This window comes from Pelodiscus sinensis, chromosome 15 (genome assembly GCF_049634645.1).
Source record: "Pelodiscus sinensis isolate JC-2024 chromosome 15, ASM4963464v1, whole genome shotgun sequence".
NCBI lineage: Eukaryota > Metazoa > Chordata > Testudines > Trionychidae > Pelodiscus > Pelodiscus sinensis.
Window position 1 is genome coordinate 25,210,560 of NC_134725.1, and position 19,763 is coordinate 25,230,322.

Here is a 19,763-nt window from a genome sequence, read left to right on the forward strand (position 1 = left end):
GCATCTTCCCTGCTGGGCGCCATTTTTGAAATTTACAAGCTCGAAGTAACTGCCCGCATCTACACGTGGCAGTGAAACAGGCGTTCGAAATAAAGCCCTAGTTCAAACAACCTGTTAAACCTCATTACAGGAGGAATAACAGGTAGTTCGAACTAGGGCTTTATTTCGAACGCACGTTTCACTGGCACGTGTAGACGCGGGCAGTTACTTCGGGCTTGTAAATTTCAAAAATGGTGCCCAGCCGGGAAGATTCCGAATGCCTACATTTGCAGCCCTAGTACGAATTAGGCTGCAAGTGTAGACATACCCTAAGTGGATATAATATTTTGAATGATACATTCAGGCAGGTGTGGAACTTGAAGTGATAGCAATTGTGTATTCGTGAACAATGGAGGGTTTAAAAAAATTATAACCCTTCTGATATTTATACAAGAGCCATACTTGTTTGACAGTGAAAAAGCACACACATATAGAAGGACTGGGGCAACCTAAAAACCTAGAGCGCTTTAGTTCAGTAATACAACTCTCTTGATATAAGATTTATATAGTAAATGTGGATCTGATGGTGTTATAGTCATATTTATAGTAGTTTGTGGATTTGATGGTGTTATAGTAACACTGGGTTGTTGTGACAGATACATCATTTTTTGCCATCATGATTAACATATTAGGGCTATGTCTACACTACAGGCTTCTTGCACAAGAACTTTTTGCGCAAAAGTTCTTGAGCAAAACCCTGGGCTATGTCTACAATTCAGGCTTCTTGTGCAAGAACTGTTTTGTGCAAAAGGTTTTGCACAAGAGTGCATCCACACAGCCATGTGCTTTTGTGCAAGAGTATCCATGGCAGTGTGGATGATCTCTTGTGCAAGATAGCTCTGATGGCCATTTTAGCCATAGGGGTTTCTTGCTCAAGAACGTCCTGTTCCCATCCACACTAGCCTTTTTGCGCAAGAGCTCTTGCACAAAAAGGCTTATTCCTCGTGGGGAGAGGAATGACTCTTGTGCAAAAAGCCCTCTCTTCTGATAATCTACTGTAAACTTTCTTGCACAAGAACAGGCTTCTAGTGTGGACGCTCTGCAGCTAAGTCTACACTGGCATGATTTTGCGCAAATACTTTTAACGCGATAGCTTTTGCGTTAAAGTATTTGTGCAAGAGAGCGTCTACACTGGCATGTGCCTTTACACAAGAGATGTGCTTTTGTGCAAAAGCATCCATACCAGCATAGACACTCTCTTGCGCAAGAAAGCTCCGAAGGCCATTTTAGCCATCGGGCTTTCTTGTGCAAGAAATTAATGTTGCTTGTCTACACTGGCCTCTTGAGAAAGAACAGTTGCGCAAGAGGGCTTATCCCTGAGTGGGAGCATGAGAATATTTGCGCAAGAAGCACTGATTTCCTACATTAGAACATCAGTGTTCTTGCGCAAATACTTGCGCAATACTTGCGGAGTGTAGACAGGTGGCAAGATTTTGCGCAAAAGCGGCTGCTTTTGTGCAAAATCTTGCCAATGTAGACACCGCCTGCAAGTTTTTGCACAAGAACAACTGTTCTTGTGCAAGAAACCTGTAGTGTAGACATAACCGATATGTTTATTAAAACATCATTTCTAATATTTTCAAACACAGCACTGAAATATTATTGCTATTTCAGGCACCAAATGAAGACTTTTTAAAAAAAATTGGTCCTTTGCCATTGGGAAATAAATTAAAAGAAAGTGGTTTGGTTGTCCTAGAAATGGCTGGATTCTGATGAGGCTTTTTCCAGTCTGGTCTACCAACAGGGGAGGGAAAGGGGGCAGTTGACTTGGGAGCCTGGTGATTCAAAAGGGGCCAGGGCTCCCAAGCCCTGCTGTTACAACTGTGGAAGCAGCCAAAATCCTGGGCCCTTTAAATCACTGCCAGAGTGCCACATGCTTCAAGCTGCTTCGAAGGCTGGAGTGGGGGAGGGATGCGCTGCAGTCTGGGCAGCCTAGAGGGCTGGCTGTCCCAACCCTGACCCTTTCTGCCTGAGGCCCTGGCCCTTCCAGGAGCTCAGAACTGCCCCCCTTTCCACACCTCAAATTGTTCAGGGGCCCACTGAGGCTGTCAGCTCACCTGCTTCCAGCCAATGGAGGGGGTGAGACTCAGTGGTCGCCTTTTGGTGACACTCTGAGAGGCTCTACCCCAGAAAGAGAAATAAACACCTGCTTTGAAACTGACAAAGTGATTCCTATAAACAACATTTAACCCTGCAGATTATCTGACATTAACGCAGAAAGGTTAATAGTTGAACTCTATAGAGTCTCAATTAAAGAACTTCTTTAAAATCAACAATTATACAAACAGAAAATGCTCCCACTTACCAATAGCTGCTGTAAAGTAGTATTCAATTTCCTTGGGGGTAAGGGCCCTTTCCCATATGATAAACTCATCAAAAGCCCCGTTCACATAGCGTTTGCTCTGGTCATTCTCTGTCCCCGTCACCAGATTTGCGTTGGGGTCCCCATAGCTGTAGGAAACTTTCCCATTTGGGTCGGTGGTGTTTAGAGTTCCATTGACATAGACTTTCAAGCCTTCTTTTAATCTCCATGTGAAGAGAATATGAGTCCAGTAAGGACCTGCAAAACATTAAAACCTATTGTAAAATCCATGGGTCAACCTCATTTACCGCCTTCCCTGTTCAATAAATTTCAGCCCTGTTAAAATGCATTTTATTTGTGTAATGCATTGGAGCTATAAAGGAAATGTCAACACTGAATTATAGAGCAATGATATCATGTACATTACTCTTTTTTCACAAGGGACAGTCAATACTTTAGCATAACCCCTATTGGCTTCAGTGACATTTTGAGTGAATCCTTACTCAGGCTTATGGCAATTGCATAAATTATACTGCAGGCCCAGATTTAAAGTCCGTATTCAACCATATCTCAGGCAAACCAACCACTTCAATGAGAGCTGCATAAGGACTTCAAGACTAGGAAGTTTGTAAATAAAGACTAATTAAAGATTGCTGAAGATTACTGAAGAAGTCTAAACATTATTTATAACAATTGTCACATGTATTAAATTAACTACATACATGCAAAATTATTCTTATCTATCAGCCTTCCTTCCAAAACACTTTTAAGATTATTAAACTTCATCACAGCCAAGGGGAAATTAGCTAAAACAATATTATCATCCCTATTTTATAGATGGGAAAATTGAGGCAAAGAAATGCTTAGTGACACTTTTTTCCCATAATTACAATGCACGAATCCTATCAGCCAGAGCTCATTGCTTCTCAATAAATACCCTGCATTTTGAATCAAAAGACAGAAATAAGATATTCATTTTAAACATTTTTTTTACCATAAATGGCCAATGTGTATCATGTAAGCATGGAATGCTTACCCAAAAGGGTTAACTTAGAGGTTTAATATGAAAGAAAATGGGAAGTTAGACTCTCATCCAGCTTTCAAATGCACTGTTTGGGGAATCTAAAGGCTTCAGCCTTCATTTCTCACTCAGGGTATGTCTACACTACAAAGTTAATTCGAACTAACAGATGTTAGTTCCAATTAACTTTGATAGGCGCTACACTAGCGCTCCGCTAGTTCAAACTTAATTCGAACTAGCAGAGCGCTTAGTTCAAACTAGGTAAACCTCATTTTACAAGGACTAAGCCTAGTTCGAACTTACTAGTTCGAATTAAGGGGTGTGTAGCCCCTTAATTCGAACTAGTGGGAGGCTAGCCCTCCCCAGCTTTCCCTGGTGGCCACTCTGGCCAACACCAGGGAAACTCTATTGCCCCCCTCCCGGCCCAGGACCCCTTAAAGGGGCACGGGCTGGCTTCGGTGCCCGTGCCAGGTGCAAGCCTGCCAGCACCCAGCTAGCAGACCCTGCACCTGGCACGGCTCGAGCGAGCCAGCCACCCGATGCCCCCCAGCCCTCCCCCTCTTCCTGGGACCAGGCTGGCGGCTCCCGGGAGCTTGCCCAGGACCGCAAGAGGCGGGCACCCGCCTGGGCTAGTGCGGACATCGTGGACCTCGTCCACGACTTCCGCACTAGGCACAGGAAAGTGACCGGCTAGGGCAGGAGAGCTGCCAGCCTGGCCACCCAGGAGCAGGTGTGCATGAAAATCAAGGTGGTCCACTGAGACCCCCGTCCCTGAGCCCTGAGCTTACAATGGCCGTACTGGGTCGACCAAAGGTCCATCTAGTCCAGTAGCCTGTCTGCCGACAGCGGCCAACCCTAGGGACCCTGGAGGGGATGGACCGAAGACAGTGACCAAGCCATTTGTCTCGTGCCATCCCTCTCCAGCCTTCCACAAACTTTGGGCAGGGACACCACTCCTACCCCCTGGCTAATACCACTCCATGGACCCATCCTCCATGACTTGATCTCACTTCTCTTTAAACTCTGTTCTAGTTCTAGCCTTCAAAGCCTCCTGCAGCAAGGAGTTCCACAGGTTGACTCTTTGCTTTGTGAAGAAGAACTTTCTGTTACTAGTTTGAAGCCTGCTATCCATTCCTTTCCTTTGGTGTCCTCTAGTCCTTCTATTATGGGAACTAATGAAGAACTTTTCTTGATGCACCCTCTCCACCCCACTCAAGATTTTATAGACCTCTATCATATCCCCCCTCAGTCTCCTCTCTTCTAAACTGAAAAGTCCCAGTCTCTTTAGCCTCTCTTCATATGGGACCTCTTCCAAACCTCTGATCATTTTAGTTGCCCTCCCCTCTCCCAACCTCTCTCTTCCCCTCTCCCACCTCCTTTTCCCAGTCTCCCCCAGTTTTGTTCAATAAAGAGAGATTCTATTTTTGATCACACGTTTTCTTTATTTTGTACATCGGGAAGAGGGGCTAGGGAAGGGTAAGTGGAAGGAGGTGAGGGAGGAATGGGGTACAAGCCCCCGATGGGGAGGACTGGGCTGGCTCTGCGGGCTTCTGGGGGTGGAAGCTCTCCTGCAGCCCCCCAATTGCCCCCTCTCCCCAGATGGCAGCCTGCGGCAAGTGCAGCCGGGCTGATGGCCGAGTGCTGTGATGTGCCCAGTGTGGGCACTCAGGGCACTCCAAGACAGGACTGCTTTGCAAGCGGGGCACCCCTGAGAACTGTCTATCCGGGGTGGGGTTCGGGTCCCTTTAAGCACAGCCTTCGGCTAGCCTGAGGCAGCAGCTCCACGCTCTAAGTCCTACTCTGATGCCCTGCCGGCACTGCTTCCGGCCATCCTTAACCCCGGTTTAGGGTCCACTTAATGTGGACATGCTAGTTCGAATTAGCAAAACGCTAATTCGAACTAGTTTTTTAGTCTGGATCCATTAGTTCGAATTAGCGCTGTACTGTAGACATACCCTCACTCTTTTTCAGGTAAACGCCAACACTTGTGTCAATAAGGATTTTACTTATTGCAATGGAGGAATGTAGTGGTCAGATCCTTGCATAGTTACTGAAATTGTAATTGTGCTGTACACAGTATCAAAGATGTTCTAACATGTGCTTTCTCTTCTGGGAAGTGAAGCCTCCCCATCTTTCACATATTCATCTACTTCCTCATTTCTTATGAAAGAATCCCCTTCTTTCGAAATAAACATTAAACCTCATTTTTTAAGGAGTAAGGGTCATTTTGAAAGAAAGGTTTTCTTTCGCAATAACCGCATCTACATGGCGTTTTTTATCTCAAAATAGGGTATTTCAAAATATTGGCTGGACACAATTATGCAAATGAAGCACAGGAAATTCAAATCTGTGCTTCAGTTGCAATTTCATTCAGCTGCATTTGCATTCCTCTCTTGAAAGAGGAATGCAGTGTAGACCTACACTGTCTAGATACAGGTGCTAGTTTCTGTCTAGATACAGGTGTTATGCTTATCACTACAGTATCTCCATTTTGAATTGTCAACAGTAAAAATAAACTTTACCAGGAGGACTAAAACTTGCTTCCCACTTCATTGAATTCCCACGGGCATAAAATTCCACAGAGCCTTCATCTTCACTTGAGCAGATTTTAAAACCACTGGAAATGACTTGTCCTCCATACGCTGGGGGAAAGTTAGACTGCGGCTCCCGAGTCTTCCAGAAAAAGGAAAATGTGACTCCTGATGGAAGCAAATGAGAGATGTTGCAAATGAGAAACAGGCAGGATTAAAAAGCATCAGCCATCCTCGAGTTCATGCATCAAATATGCACCAAATATGCGTGTGGGAGCAGATCTTCAGCTGACATAACTGGAGCTATGACTGCTTAAAGCAGAGATCTCCAACCTTTTTAAGCAATGAGATTACTTTCTGAATTTAAGTGCAATCCAGGATCTACCTCAGACCCAGATACCCTTGTCCCATCTCCTTTGTACCCCTTCTCTGAGGCCCTACCCCTGGTCACTCCGTCTTCCCTCCCCCATTCTTCCTCTCTTTCACCAGGCAGGGGCAAAGGGATAGGGGAGAGGCTCTGGTCTTGGACTAAGGGATCTGGAGTGTGAGAGGGGTCCTAAGCTGAGCCTGGGGCAGGGAATTGGGGTGAAGGAGGGGTTCAGTGTAAGGGAGTTTGGACCCAAGGGGCTCAGGGCTAGGGCAGGAGGTTGGGTTGCAGCAGGGGGGTTCATGACTGGGGCAGTGGTTTGGGATTCTGGCTCTAGCTGGATCCAGCTGGACACTGCCTACCTCAGGTGGCTCCTGGGTGGTGGTGAAGTGGGGCTAATGCAGGATGGCTTATAAGAAACTGGGACATGCACAGCACAGAATAATATCCATTGCTACTCAAGTTTCCAATCTTAGTCATAGCTTAAAAATACATTAGCCATACTAATTTTTAAACTTAAAAAAAAAAACTCATCGTGTAAATGAGGAAGGAGCTGGTTATGTACAGGTATTGTACCTGTAATCCTATGACCATTATGCCTCTTCTCTCTAGTTATTGCAGGGCCTCGAGCATCAGTGTGACATTATTTTACAGAGAAGGATACCAGCTTTTACATTGCAATAACCAGAAACCTTTGTTTTTCCCAATCTAATATTCTCAAATGGCACACACAAAAATCAAGCATTCCTTCCTGATTAGAAGTGAAACACTACAAACACTTGCACATGTGAGTATCTTCACTCACAACTAGTCCCACTAAATTCAGCGGAAGGTTCTGGAACATTCTTGTACTAAAAAATTGCACAAAATCTTCATATTGATTATTGCGTTTCTTTAATAAAAGTGACCTGAGAACGTTGCTTGAATTGTAAAAAGCCAAGGAAGCAACCCTTGCAGCTCAATGCTGCAGTAAAGAGGCTCTGCAGACAGACAGAAGCAATTAAAAGGAAAGTGTATAGACTAACTGCTTCCTGAAAACATATGTCTTGGGGGAAATAATGGCATGAAGTGCTAAGAGGAATAAAACCTAAGATGAGTGCACACAAACAAGATAGCGGACTGTAAGGAGACTTGCTGTGTGTGGTCAAAACAAAGAAGACTTTGGTAACAGTTTATAGTATTTACAGGCTGCTAAAATAATACGTGATGTTAGGCTGCCCAGGAGCAACATAGTAGAGTAACTCAGCTGAGGTCTGAACCCAGCAGTTATTCTTATAATTTATAAGTGTTTACCTGATTCTTCTTAGTGTTGGGGAAAGCTCAAGCAAGCCCCAACCCAATTCAGAAGCCCTCAGAAGCCCTCTTTTCCCAGTAACTACCTGCATACAGTTCTGTGATGGGATTCCCACTCCACAGAAGGCATGAAGGCGTTGAGGGGGTTAGATGGGCCAATTAACTACCTAGGCTGCAGCCAGGAAGCAGTGAAGATTCTCACCTGGAGAGGAACATGAAGGGAGTAGAAGTGTCAGGATGAGAGAAGACCACATACAAAGTACCGCAAGGATACACCAGTGAGCCTGAGTTCCCTTACCAGTCAATGGGCAGTGATGCTGATAAGGGGCAGTAAGTGGAAAGACTGCCGGGGATGGTGGGTCCCAAAAGACTTTGAGACCTTGAAAAGAGATTGACAGTGAACTGGCCAGGAAGGCCGAGCCTCAAATCAGGAGCAGCTGAAGAGCAAGACTGCAAGAGTGAAACTGGAACAGACTACTGAAGGAAGAGACATGGACTGGAAGAGCTAATCCCAGAGACTGCCAGAAGGAGATGCTCCAGTGGGGAGCAGAGTGTCCTATAACAAGTTATTATGAAAGTCCTAATATTTCTGTTATTGTATTTGTGTTTGTAAAAAGAATACCACAAATTATGCAGTCGAGTTTCCCACATTTCGGGAAATCACAGAGATCAGCACACCCGCAGAGCAATGGATGAGCCTCACTCTGGGAAAACCTTTGTGATCATGGTATCTCCCCTGCCAGGTACAGACTATTATTGCTGAAAAAATATCATATGTATATGTTGCCTTTCTATGTAATCTATCTTTGTCTACTTTTCATCTAAGCACCATTCCAAGTGTGCCTTACATACTTATATAAAAATGAACCATTTTACCCGCCACTAAAATGTTAGCTGGCTCTCACTAGCTTCCTATCTATTGATCAGTACACAACCAGTATCAGCCTATGTTTGCCAAATCTCAGTTAGCATGGGTTCTTAGCCCCCAGCCCAAGACTCCTTTCAGCTGGCTTTGAGCTCTGATGCAAGTGTTTTGCACAGCTCTAGTCAGGAGCAGACTTGGCTCCATGTCTTGTCTGAAAAGCAGCTCCTGCAAGACACTGCACTCTCAGAAAAGGCTGAAGTTTTGATTCAATACTAACTAAGAGAAAAAGTCACATGCTGAAAACACCATGTCACTTTGGGTTTCCTTTGGATGTCTGCCATCTAAGCACTGAGCCCTCTCATTGTGTGTGATCATAAGCCAAGGTGAAAGGACTGCCACACGTTTTCCTGGAGGCCAGCTATGGCTAACTTTTGCAGGTAACTCAACCCAGGTCTTTTTAGTCTAAGGTCAATACCTGAACTACCAAACAATCCAATAGGTGTGATATAAACACAGAGAAAAAATTATAGCTTGGGGGTTCAGAATAAAACCTTAAATCCTCCTTAAATGCACTTTATTACTTTTTGCAATAAGGAACCTAACTAACAATGAAACTAAATGAGCTCATTGTAAACCTCATCATAAAAATCCACATAGAATTTAGGAAAGTAATTTTGTCCAAATAGTTTGAGTGCATATAAAAATGCTTCTTGGTCAAATATAAATTACATCCTGTCTCGACAGATGTCTATAATAACCCTGGGCAGGGAGCCCCTCCACAGCTAAACAAAACAAAACAAAACAGAAATAGACAGGAGGGGAGGGAATGAGAGAATTGAACTATAGAAATTAGTCATCTACAACAGGTTTATTACTTCCAGTAACATACATAGGGCTTTTCCAGATTAAAGCCAAAAACTTCACAATGTCCTCAACTCAGATGACTATAAAGTATCACCATTAAGGCAAGCACCTACATTTTTATGCCCCTTCATTGCTCCTCATGCATGCTTCATGGCCTTGTCAGTGAAAGCAAAAGCAACAAAACCCTGGGCTATGTCTACAATTCAGGCTTCTTGCGCAAGAACTGTTTTGTGCAAAAGGTTTTGCACAAGAGTGCATCCACACAGCCATGTGCTTTTGTGCAAGAGTGTCCATTGCAGTGTGGATGCTCTCTTGCACAAGAAAGCTCTGATGGCCATTTTAGCCATAGGGGGTTTCTTGCTCAAGAATTGTGCACTTTACCCCTGTTGCCTGTCCACACTGCCTTCTTGCACAAGAGCTCTTGCGCAAGAGGACTTATTCCTCGTGGGGAGAGGAATAATTCTTGCGCAAGAAGCCCTCTGTTCCGATGCCTTACTATAAATTTACTTGCGCAAGAATGCACATGCAGTGTAGATGCTCTGCAAGGTTTTGCGCAAGAATGGTCATTCTTGTGCAAGAAGCCTGCAGTGTAGCTGTATCCCCAGTAAACTATAGTCCACAGCTACATTTCTATTTTATCATATTTAGGGTCCATGCAATGCTAATCACTGTAGTATCTGACAGCCTTCCATTAGTGCATTAAGCTATGTAAGTGATAGTCAACCTTTTTTCATTCGCGACCCCTTGGAACTGGGACATTTTTTGTTGAGCCCCCTCCCCCTCCCAAAAAAGCTGGGAACATTTTGTTAAGGTCTCTTTACTTTAAAGCAATGGTTTGCTCCTCTGCCACTCCCCCCACTCCGACCGTGTATGCTGGGTGCCAAGCTGGGAAAAGAAAATATCGGCCAGCCCAGATCAAAGCACTGCAACCCCCTTGGGTTGTGACCCACAGGTTGCACACCCCTGAGCTATGTGACTAGCACCTATCATGAACTGTAATACTGCACTATGTTAACACGCAATAGAGAACCACCAGAGTCAACACAGCTCAATTAATGAACATGTTAGTGCAGTTTAGAAATTATGCAGTTTACCCAATTGTGTAGACAGCCCTGAGACAGATCTGAGTTATTGCTGTTCTGCAAGAATAGACATCATCTTTAAGAATCTTGGAATTCCATTAACATTCTTGATTTCAAGTCACATAAGACCCTCTACTCTGAATTTGTTTCTTCCCTCTTTAAGATTTTAGTCATGATGAATCGACAGAAAGATAAGGCAAAATCCTTCAACAATGCAGAGTTTAGTATTGTTTTAACCCCAACAAAAACACCTCCTTGCTCCAAAATTTCCTGAGAGGAAGGACTAAGCATTTGCAGAGATCTGCCCCAGGTTTACAAATCTCCAGACCTTTTGTTGACCTGAGGCAAGTTTTGGATTCACAAAGCTCTAGCTAGGTACCTGACTGGAATAAGGATAAAGAGATAGAGCCTCTGGTGTAATAATAGACTGAGATATTGACTAATTTGGATGCTCAGTTCCATGTATATCTCAGCTATAGTGTCTAAAGTTATTAGAAGAGTCAGAGGTTGGTAGGTCAGATCTTGGATTAATGCTGCCAATACCCAACTAGTGTTGTTCCTTGCACACATTTATTATGAATGATTAAAAACAGAATTATGGAGAAACTTTCCTTCACTTTACTAGGCTCTTGCAAGTATAGAAGAGAACTGTCCAGTAGTTAGAAGACTAGCCTGGAACTCATGAACCCAAGATCAAATCTGTTTCACCACAGTCTTTTTATGTGACCTTGGGAAAGTCACTTAATCAGACTGTATCTTCCTTCTCCATTCATAAAATCGGGATGTTAGCACTAAGGATGTTAAAATGCAGTTAGTTGACTAGTCAATGGAATTCCCATCAACTAGTCCACAGGCACTTCCGCATTCCTCCTTTGAAATGTACAAGACCCCCGCTGGTCCCACTTTGTACATTTCAAAGGAGGAATGCAGAAGTCCACCTAGAGCCTGGGGCCAGCAGGAAGTTCTGCTGACTCCGGGCTGCATGCAGGTACCTATGAGAGCCTGCTTTGAAATGCACAAGAGTGCCCAGCGGGGGCTCTTGTGCATTTCAAAGCCATGGAGCCTGGGGTCAGTGGGGTCTCAGAGTCCCCTACTGATCCCAAGCTCCATGCTATGCCTCATGCCACTAGGAATCCACGGATCAGCTGTGCAGCAGCTGCCCCTTTGAAACACTGCCTTGGGATTTCAAAGGGGCAGCACTGCACAGCTGTATGGTGCTGCCACTTTGAAGTACCCCTTCTCCCCCCACATCTTTGCTGCTTCTATCTCACGGAGGCAATAGGAGAGGAGGGGAAATCTACTAATCTTTAACATCCCTAGTTAGCACTGCCCTGCCTCTCAAAGCAATTGTGAGGATAAATACGTTAAAGACTGTAAGGAGCTCCATTACTGGGATAATGGAGATTATAAACCTACCCAAGGCCTGAGGCTTATAAACATACACAATGCCTGAGGCTTCTACATTTTTATAAGGAAAAGTTTCATCAGGCTGAGAGAATACGCAGTGTAAATGTCCAGGGTTTGATTTAAGATCAGGTGTCAGTTATGGTTGTGTTTTGTATTTTTCATTTCAATCCATAGTATGTTGGCTAGTTGCAATCTTTCCTATTGCATTCCAACCTGATAACTGCAAAGCTTTTTCTTGTGAAACTGCAATTGGATTGTGTTCTTGTGCAATACTTAGAGCAAACTTAAAAAAACAGTTGGCCAGGATTTTTTCAACAAACTATTCTTTCCATCAAAAAACTTCTGATTGGTCAAAAATGAAACCATTTCCAAAACCAGATCAGTTTTGACAAATTTCCCAACTAGAAAAACATTTGTAAAAAAGTTTCAAAATTATCAAAATGAGACATTCTGACATTTTCAAACTGGAAATGTTGGGGGGGAAGGGTTGAGTCGAAATGACTTTTTTTTTCATAATGTTAAAAAGACTAAATAGATCAAAATTAAAAAGATCAAAACTGAAACCAAAAGCTTTGCTTGACCCCCGCTTCTCCCAAACCTAGAGATTTCTGATTTTTTTTAAAAAGGTTCAAAAGTCTAAACTCTTCCTCTGGATTCAGGGCAGGAAATATATTTTGACATCTCAGAAAGTTTCATGGGACTGGAAAATCATTCCTCTCTGAGTTCGATTTAAAAGTAAATTCATACAAAAATAACCAATGCACACTGAGACGTGTTAATTTTATCTTAAGGATATCTTAAGAATTTTGTGTCTTCAGACAAAATTATAACCCATCATTGCAAGAGATTTAATTTAGTTTCAGGGAGGCATTAACACTACTCCTTTAGAATTGGTTGTTTGCCTACTATTGTGGTTCAGTGTTAACTATTTATGTAATTCTTATCTTCACATTTTTTATCTCCTATATATTTCAGTAATTTATGGTTTTAATGTTCTTATTTATGAGGTGTTGTGACTGGTGCCATATAACTAAAATTTATTCTGATTATTATGTTATAGTTGTAGAAATAATGTGATTTACCAATGATTGTATTTACTACTGGTATGAAAAATAAACGTAAGATATGGTATTGTGAAGAAATAAGCCTGCAGCAGAATACTGAATAACCTCCTCTGCTCTTCTATTTTCAGTAAGCAACTAAGTATTGACTGTTGTATGAATTCTTACCATTTTTTTAAAAAGTTATAACATAATATTTGCTCGCCAGCTCACTATGAATAAATCTAGTGTCATGTCTTGCCAATAATTTAAAGAATGGCCTAATTTAATAAAAGCAAGGAAATTCAATATTAACAATGCCACTTAATTTACCCATTAGGTTTAGGTATTGAAGAAGTTACACCACATAAAATCAAACACACCATTCTACATAGATCCCTGAACTTTCAATGAATTTTTCATTGATCGTACAGTTTTTTTTATTTCTGTAATATTTTCAATCTCGCTCTAAATCATTACCAGATAATTTGTTAACTGCCAACATAATTTTCTTTGTCATTTTACTCTTCTATAGCATCAAAAAATGGTGAGCACTCTAAAATAGTCTCAGTAGAAAAGAAATGCAGACAGAGAAAATCAAGCAAAAGACAGATAAACAGGTACAAACAACCAAAAGAGGAAAACCACCATTTGATGTTTATAATCTTTCCAAGTGTATGTTTCAGTTAATGTTGGGGAAACAAGGAAATGTATTGCAACTTTTATAAAACTTTTGCCCACTATCAGGACCACCATCAGTACACAATAGACCAGCTAGATGATTCAAAAGAGCTAGGAATCTCAGGCCATTGTAAATTGTCCAGGCACTCTGCAGGGCTCCCAGCATAAGCATTGAATGAGTGCTGAGCAATTCTTCATGGTCAAATATAAATGTTGACGTACTACTGATTCCTCCTCGCTGGCCCCAGGAGAGAGCTGCAGTGGTCCCAGGAGAGGGGCCCCTCCCTACCAGTCCCAACATGGAGCAGCCACAGCCAGCAGGGAAGGGCCCCTTCCTCGGCCCCAGCACAGAGCTGTCATGGCCAGAAGAGAGGGCTTCCCTTCCACAGGCTCCAGCAGGAAGTAGTCACAGCCAGCAGGTCCAGATCCTAGGCAGAGGACCCTGGGACTCTGAGCACTTCCCCCACTCTGAGCACCAACTCTATACTCTTACTGGCCATTTCCTGGCCAATAGGAGCTGAGGAGGCAGATGCCTGTGGGTGAGAGCAGCATGCACAGTGCACTGTGGAGCCTCATGCTCTCCTCCCTCAGTTGTTGCACCCTTTGGGTGTGTCTAGTCTACATGGTTCCACCAGTGGAGCGATGAGAAGTAGTTTACTCCACATAGTCAATGAAGTGGGGATTTAAATAATCCCCGCTTCATTACAATAAAAATGGCCGCCACACTGTGCCGACAATCAGTTGATCCGGCACAGTGCGGCAGTCTAGACACACAGTGTGATGCCGCAGGACAGGCAGGCACCAACCAGCGTGCCTTAGTGGAGCTGATCAGGAGCAACTCAGATAAGCTTGAGCCCCAAACCCATGACCCATCCTGAGCTTTCCCAACCAAAAGTCACCTCTTGCACTCCAAGACCACTCATCCCTGGTCCCACCCCAAATCCCACACATCCGATCCAGAGTCTTTACCCCGTTCTTCAACCCAATCTCCCAGCCCACTCTCCTGTACTCCAATTCCCAGGCCTGAGCCCCTCCCTAAACCTGGAACTCCCTCTCAAATCTCAAACCCCTCAAACCCAGGCTCACCCTAGAGCCTGCTCCTCCAGGAAGAGCCTTTACACCCCTGCACTCCAGACTTCTGATCCATTCCAGAGCCCCAAATTCCTGGTCCCATCCTAAATCCTGCGCCCTCAGCTACAGCCATCATATCTTCCATCCTAACTCCCAGGACTGAGCCGCCTTACACACTCAAAACCCCTTACCTCAACCCTGGCCTCAGGAATTGTGTTATGTGCACCAATATGAAGATGACGTGTCACACATCATCTCTGTGTTGCACATCACCTTCATATTGGTGCACATACCAAATTTCATTCCACATGGAGGTGGGAAAACTTAGAGGGAACACTGCCGATACTGCAAAATTCGTGGTAAAAAATCATGCAAGTTGGCAATACTGTAGGGCCCAAAACCTGCTAGACAGACCAATTAAAAAATCTTGTGACCTGAAGAGCTTTCAAACTAATACTAAAAGCCTTTAGTCTGCTCCCCAAAACAGTTACTACCAAAGTACTTTCATCAGATTAACAGACATATAGGACTGATTACAAGAAGAGAGAATTTGTAGGCTCTCTCACTGAGTATAGAAATAATGGGAGTGATTTTCAAGAGTGCTCACCACTGCTGTAACCCTGCTTTCAGGGCGTGTCCACACAACATTACTAATAAACAATAGAATTAGGAATAATAGAAAGGAGGGGCAAGGGTTGCCATCAAAGATCATGTGGTTTCTCTGGGTTAGTCAGGCACCATCCTAATGGTCCATTTTTTTCTTCCTTGTATTTATAATTTGCAAGCTGGATCATACTCCCTAGACCACTGGCTAGCAATAAGCAGCCCATAGGTCAGATGCAATTCACCAGGAATAGCCCCTTATTGGCTGCAGGAGCTTTATTTACCTGAGGCTCCGCAGGTCCAAGTACATGAAGCTCCCATTCACCACAGATTACCATTCCCACCTAAGGGGAGTTGTGGGAAGCACCACAGACCGGGACACCACTTCCCACAGCTCCCATGAGCTAGGAAGGGTGATCCATGGCCAATGGGAGCTTCAAGCAGCTATACCCATGGAGGCAAAGGTAAATAAAGTGTTGGTTGCCTGCCAGGGACTAACCTTGCATGCCATGTCCAGCTTATTGCCCACCCCAGCCCTAAACCCATGCTTGGAGGAAGCCTACTGCATACAGATTTCCTCTTGCCATGTATGAGGAGAGCATCTGCACAGCCATAGTTGTCAGTTGTCATACAGAAGCATAGGAAACTTTGAGCAATGTCCCTAGCCTCATATTGATCTCCTGATGCTGGGAGATCCATGCAATGTGAGGGCAAGCCTGTAGCCTGTTTTGTGGGGAGCACTGAATCCCCTCTGCATCTGATGCAGATAAATATCAGTGGGGGAAAAAAGCTCATTGAGAAATCTTCCCCTTTAGCATGCTCCTGGGTTTTCCTAGTAGGGGTGATGAGAATTGCCAGTGATAGTATAGGGAGTGGGGAAGATAGGGGTAGAGCTACGATTAATGAAAAGGGGTTGGTGATATGGTGGGAGGAAAGGTAGAGATAGGATTCGGAGGAGAAAAACTGGTCAAAGGGAGGAGAGATGAGGAAAAGAATGGATAAAATAAGAAATAGCGAACAGGGCATGGTAAGCAGAGTATAGTAAGATAAGGCAGCAGAAAGGTCATTTTTTTAGCCTCCTGGATTAGGCCAACAATCTGTATAGCATTTATTTAAACCACACCCCACATAGTGTAACCAACCCCATAACTACATCTGGCAAATATTTTAGCAGTCCGTTGACAGTTTTTTGAATCCAATAACCAAATACAAAAGAAAACAAAATAATGTTATATCACATCAGTCAAAAAAAAAAAAGATTTTGAATGCTGATGACTTGCAGCTGCAGCAAACCCTCTCGGAGTCTCGCTAGTGCCTATGACCGTTAAACATTATCCATATATTTTAAAAAATCATTTGACTCCAAACCTAGGCTGCATGCTTTTAGGCCAAGATGCCTTGGGTTAATTCTTCCTCTGCAAACCTAAGAGGCATTTTTATTAGTTATTCTGGGGTGCAAATTAGCCCACATAAACTGGCACCAAGTTAAGGATGCCATGTGGAATTATGTTATCCATCAGTTTATCAAAGCTCAAGAGTTTTAAGGTGGGGTATTCACAGTATGTGATGGAGCATGGGGGAGGGGAGGTCAGAACTACTCTGCAATACAAAAGTAAGGGGCCTGTCAAACAAAACAGGCCCCAAATGTCAACCTGGCTTTGGTTTATTTTGCATCACTATCATTTGTTCATTTAATAAAGGGCCTCACGCAAATCTCAGATCACATTGTGAGACTACAAATAATGGACCAGCTTCTGCTCTCATTTACCCATATGGTTGACAGCCCTCCAACACCGACCTGGAATCTCTAGGAATTAAAGATAATTTTTAATTAAAGATTGTGCCATGTGATTAAATCTCCCTGAATGTGTCCAACCAAAATTGACAACCCTGTTTACCCAATGTTAAGCCAAAGTAGTGTCATAGACTTTGGTGGAATTACTCTGGATAATGAAGCTATTTATCCATGGGAAAAAATGCCAACATTTACAACAATAATAATTTACAACTCTTAATTCAGAGATTTACTGGTTTTAAGGCCAAAAGGAGACATTAATCATCTAGACTTGCCCGCCTAACAAGTTTTCCCAGTGCTGGGCAACTACTGCTCTGTAGTGCCCTGCTCAGCTCAGGAAGAGTACATCCATGTAACCAAATGCAGCACTGAGCCCTGAGTACATATGTATCTTCACTTCCCCTGCCAGCAAAATCCGAGCTTCAGAATGAGATGTAGAAGTCCAATTCTATACTCACAGAAAACAGTTAAAAGCTGCCATTGACTAATGGCACGCAATAAAGATAATTAAACATCTTGCTGATAGGTATAAGCTATCCTGCCTTTCACAACTATGTGTGCATCTACACTGCACCATAGCTCGAAATAAGCCACGCAATTTGAGTTCCTCATGAAATTAGATTTATAGGGATGTCAGAATAGCAATCCCGTTATATTTCAAAATAACAGGCTTGCTGTGAAGACATGGAATAGGTATTTTAGAATATTCTGATATTCTGAAATAGCATTGCAGTGTCAATGTAGCCTCTGAGTCCATGTTAACTGAAACCCTTATTCTCTTGAAAAGAGCTTTAGGATCATTCGTGAGTATGATTTTGTTGTTACATCTCATCATAAAGACATCATCTGCAGCCGGGCAATATAGATTACTGTGACCAACAAACGTTTTGGTTCACTGGCAATTGTAAAAAAAATAAATCAAGGGACAAAGTGAATTAATATTTTTTTAATTTCAGATGAACTTAGAATCAGAAAAATATGAAAGGTTGTATTTGATCTGAAATATTTCAATAGAAAAAATTGAAGAAAAATTCAAAATAAAAATGTCATATTGTGGCACTTTGCCTTAAGGGAGGGAGGGACTCCCTCCCTTTTTCCACAAGCACTTTGGCAAAACCAACACAAATTCACAATAATTGCATTGCCAAATCTGCATTTTATTCTCCAAAAAAGATTTTGCCAAAAATTTCACCCAGCTCTCATACAATGTCCTCTTGGGATATTGATTTGACTCTCATTCACGGAGGAGAAAAGAATGCCACCTTTTTAATTGCCAGCACCGTTCTCTGCAGCATCTTGGAGATATTCCATCCAAGATGCTATTCCAGCTGGCCATATCCAGCGAATAACATATGAGGTCTAACCTAATCTTTATTGGATGTGCCTCATCTGAAGAGTATTTAGGAGGATTCATAAAGAAGCTGTTAAAAACACACGTTAATTCTAATATATGGAGAGGCAAAATCCTTGTGTTCAGGTTGGGGTTTTTTTGTGGGGGAGAGGGTCTGGCAAAACAATAAAAGAGGGCGAGGAGGAAAAAGCCATATTTTCAGACTTATTTCAGAGACAGACCCTACCACTCCAAGAACATTTATCTGCCAATTTCTTGGCCTTTGCAACAAGACATAAATCAAGACACCCTATCCTCCAACTTGGCTTCTCCATCTGAACTAATTTCATGAAATACCATATGCTGCAGAACACTCTTGCACTTTCTGCACCTTATGCCATTCTTGTCCGTCAAGAGCACTATAGCTAAATCAGCAATGACCCACAGGTAGTCTGTTTAATCCTTTTGAATAAATAACTACTTTTTGAGCAACTGATGTAATCACTTTATAACTCAGTACTACAACTATAGCATCCAGTACTACATCCAGTGATGGTAAATATGAAATTCCTGTTCACTGTCATGACTACGGATATGTCTACACAGCAACATTATTTCAAAATAACTAGCATTATTTCAAAATAACTTTGTCCATGTGTACACAGCAGGCAGTTATTTTGAAATAATGTTGAAATGCTTGTCAAGTTGGAGGACTTCTTACTCTGACTCTTGTAACCCTCATTGCATGAGTAAGGAAAGTCGGAGGAAGAGTGCTCTATTTCAAAATAAGTGCGGGGTAGATGCCCCCAATTTTGAAATGAGCTATTTCAAAATAAGCTACACAATTGACATAGCTCAATTTGAATAGATTATTTTAAGGTTACCCCTGCTGTGTAGACGCGCCTTATAAGACCAAGTTCTTAATCACAAGCATGCTGAAGAGCCACTGTCTATATGTGAAGACAACAAGTTGTCCTGTGGCACCTCAGAGACTAACAAAAAATATATATAATATCATGAGCTTTCATATACTTCCTCAGATGATTGGGTTTTACCCACAAAAGCTCACGAACCTTTTCATGGGTCTGACCTACCACCCTGGCGCCTCCAGGCAGCAGTCCCGGGAATTAGCTCGCCTGCCTCGCTGGGTGCCCCCCTCTAGGTGGTGTCTCCCTGTGTTCCTCCTGTCCACAGCATCCTCTTCAGGACACTGCCCTCCGACAGTGCCCACTCCAGTCTCTCTGTGTCCCCTTCCGGGGCGGAGTGTGTTGTTTCCTCCACATGTACTTCAGGGTCCTCCCTTTCCCCGGGCACCCTATTCTCCCCACAGGAAGCACCCAGTCTCCCTGTATCACCTTCGCTTCAGGGACCCACTGACAGTCTTCATCTAACCCCTGCAGGGGCAAACTGAAGTCTGTAATGGCCACTCATCACTGGCAAAGGGTGTGTGTGGACCTGCGCCCCTCCAGGAA

General features: G+C 43.2%; 1 protein-coding gene and 1 pseudogene across 5 annotated transcripts in view; both read right to left on the bottom strand.

The window, feature by feature from the left end:
• ADGRD1 (adhesion G protein-coupled receptor D1) overlaps positions 1-19,763 on the bottom strand; it is a 327,867-nt gene that overhangs the window by 287,033 nt on the left and 21,071 nt on the right. For all 5 annotated transcript variants that reach the window (XM_006120531.4, XM_075898421.1, XM_075898422.1 and 2 more), the window contains 2 exons: positions 5,885-6,061; positions 2,345-2,599 (listed from right to left, as the gene is read on the bottom strand). In XM_006120531.4, the coding sequence (XP_006120593.2) occupies positions 2,345-2,599; positions 5,885-6,061 (432 nt within the window). The remainder of the gene's footprint in view (positions 1-2,344; positions 2,600-5,884; positions 6,062-19,763) is intronic.
• Positions 8,155-8,304, bottom strand: LOC112545372 (U1 spliceosomal RNA; annotated as a pseudogene).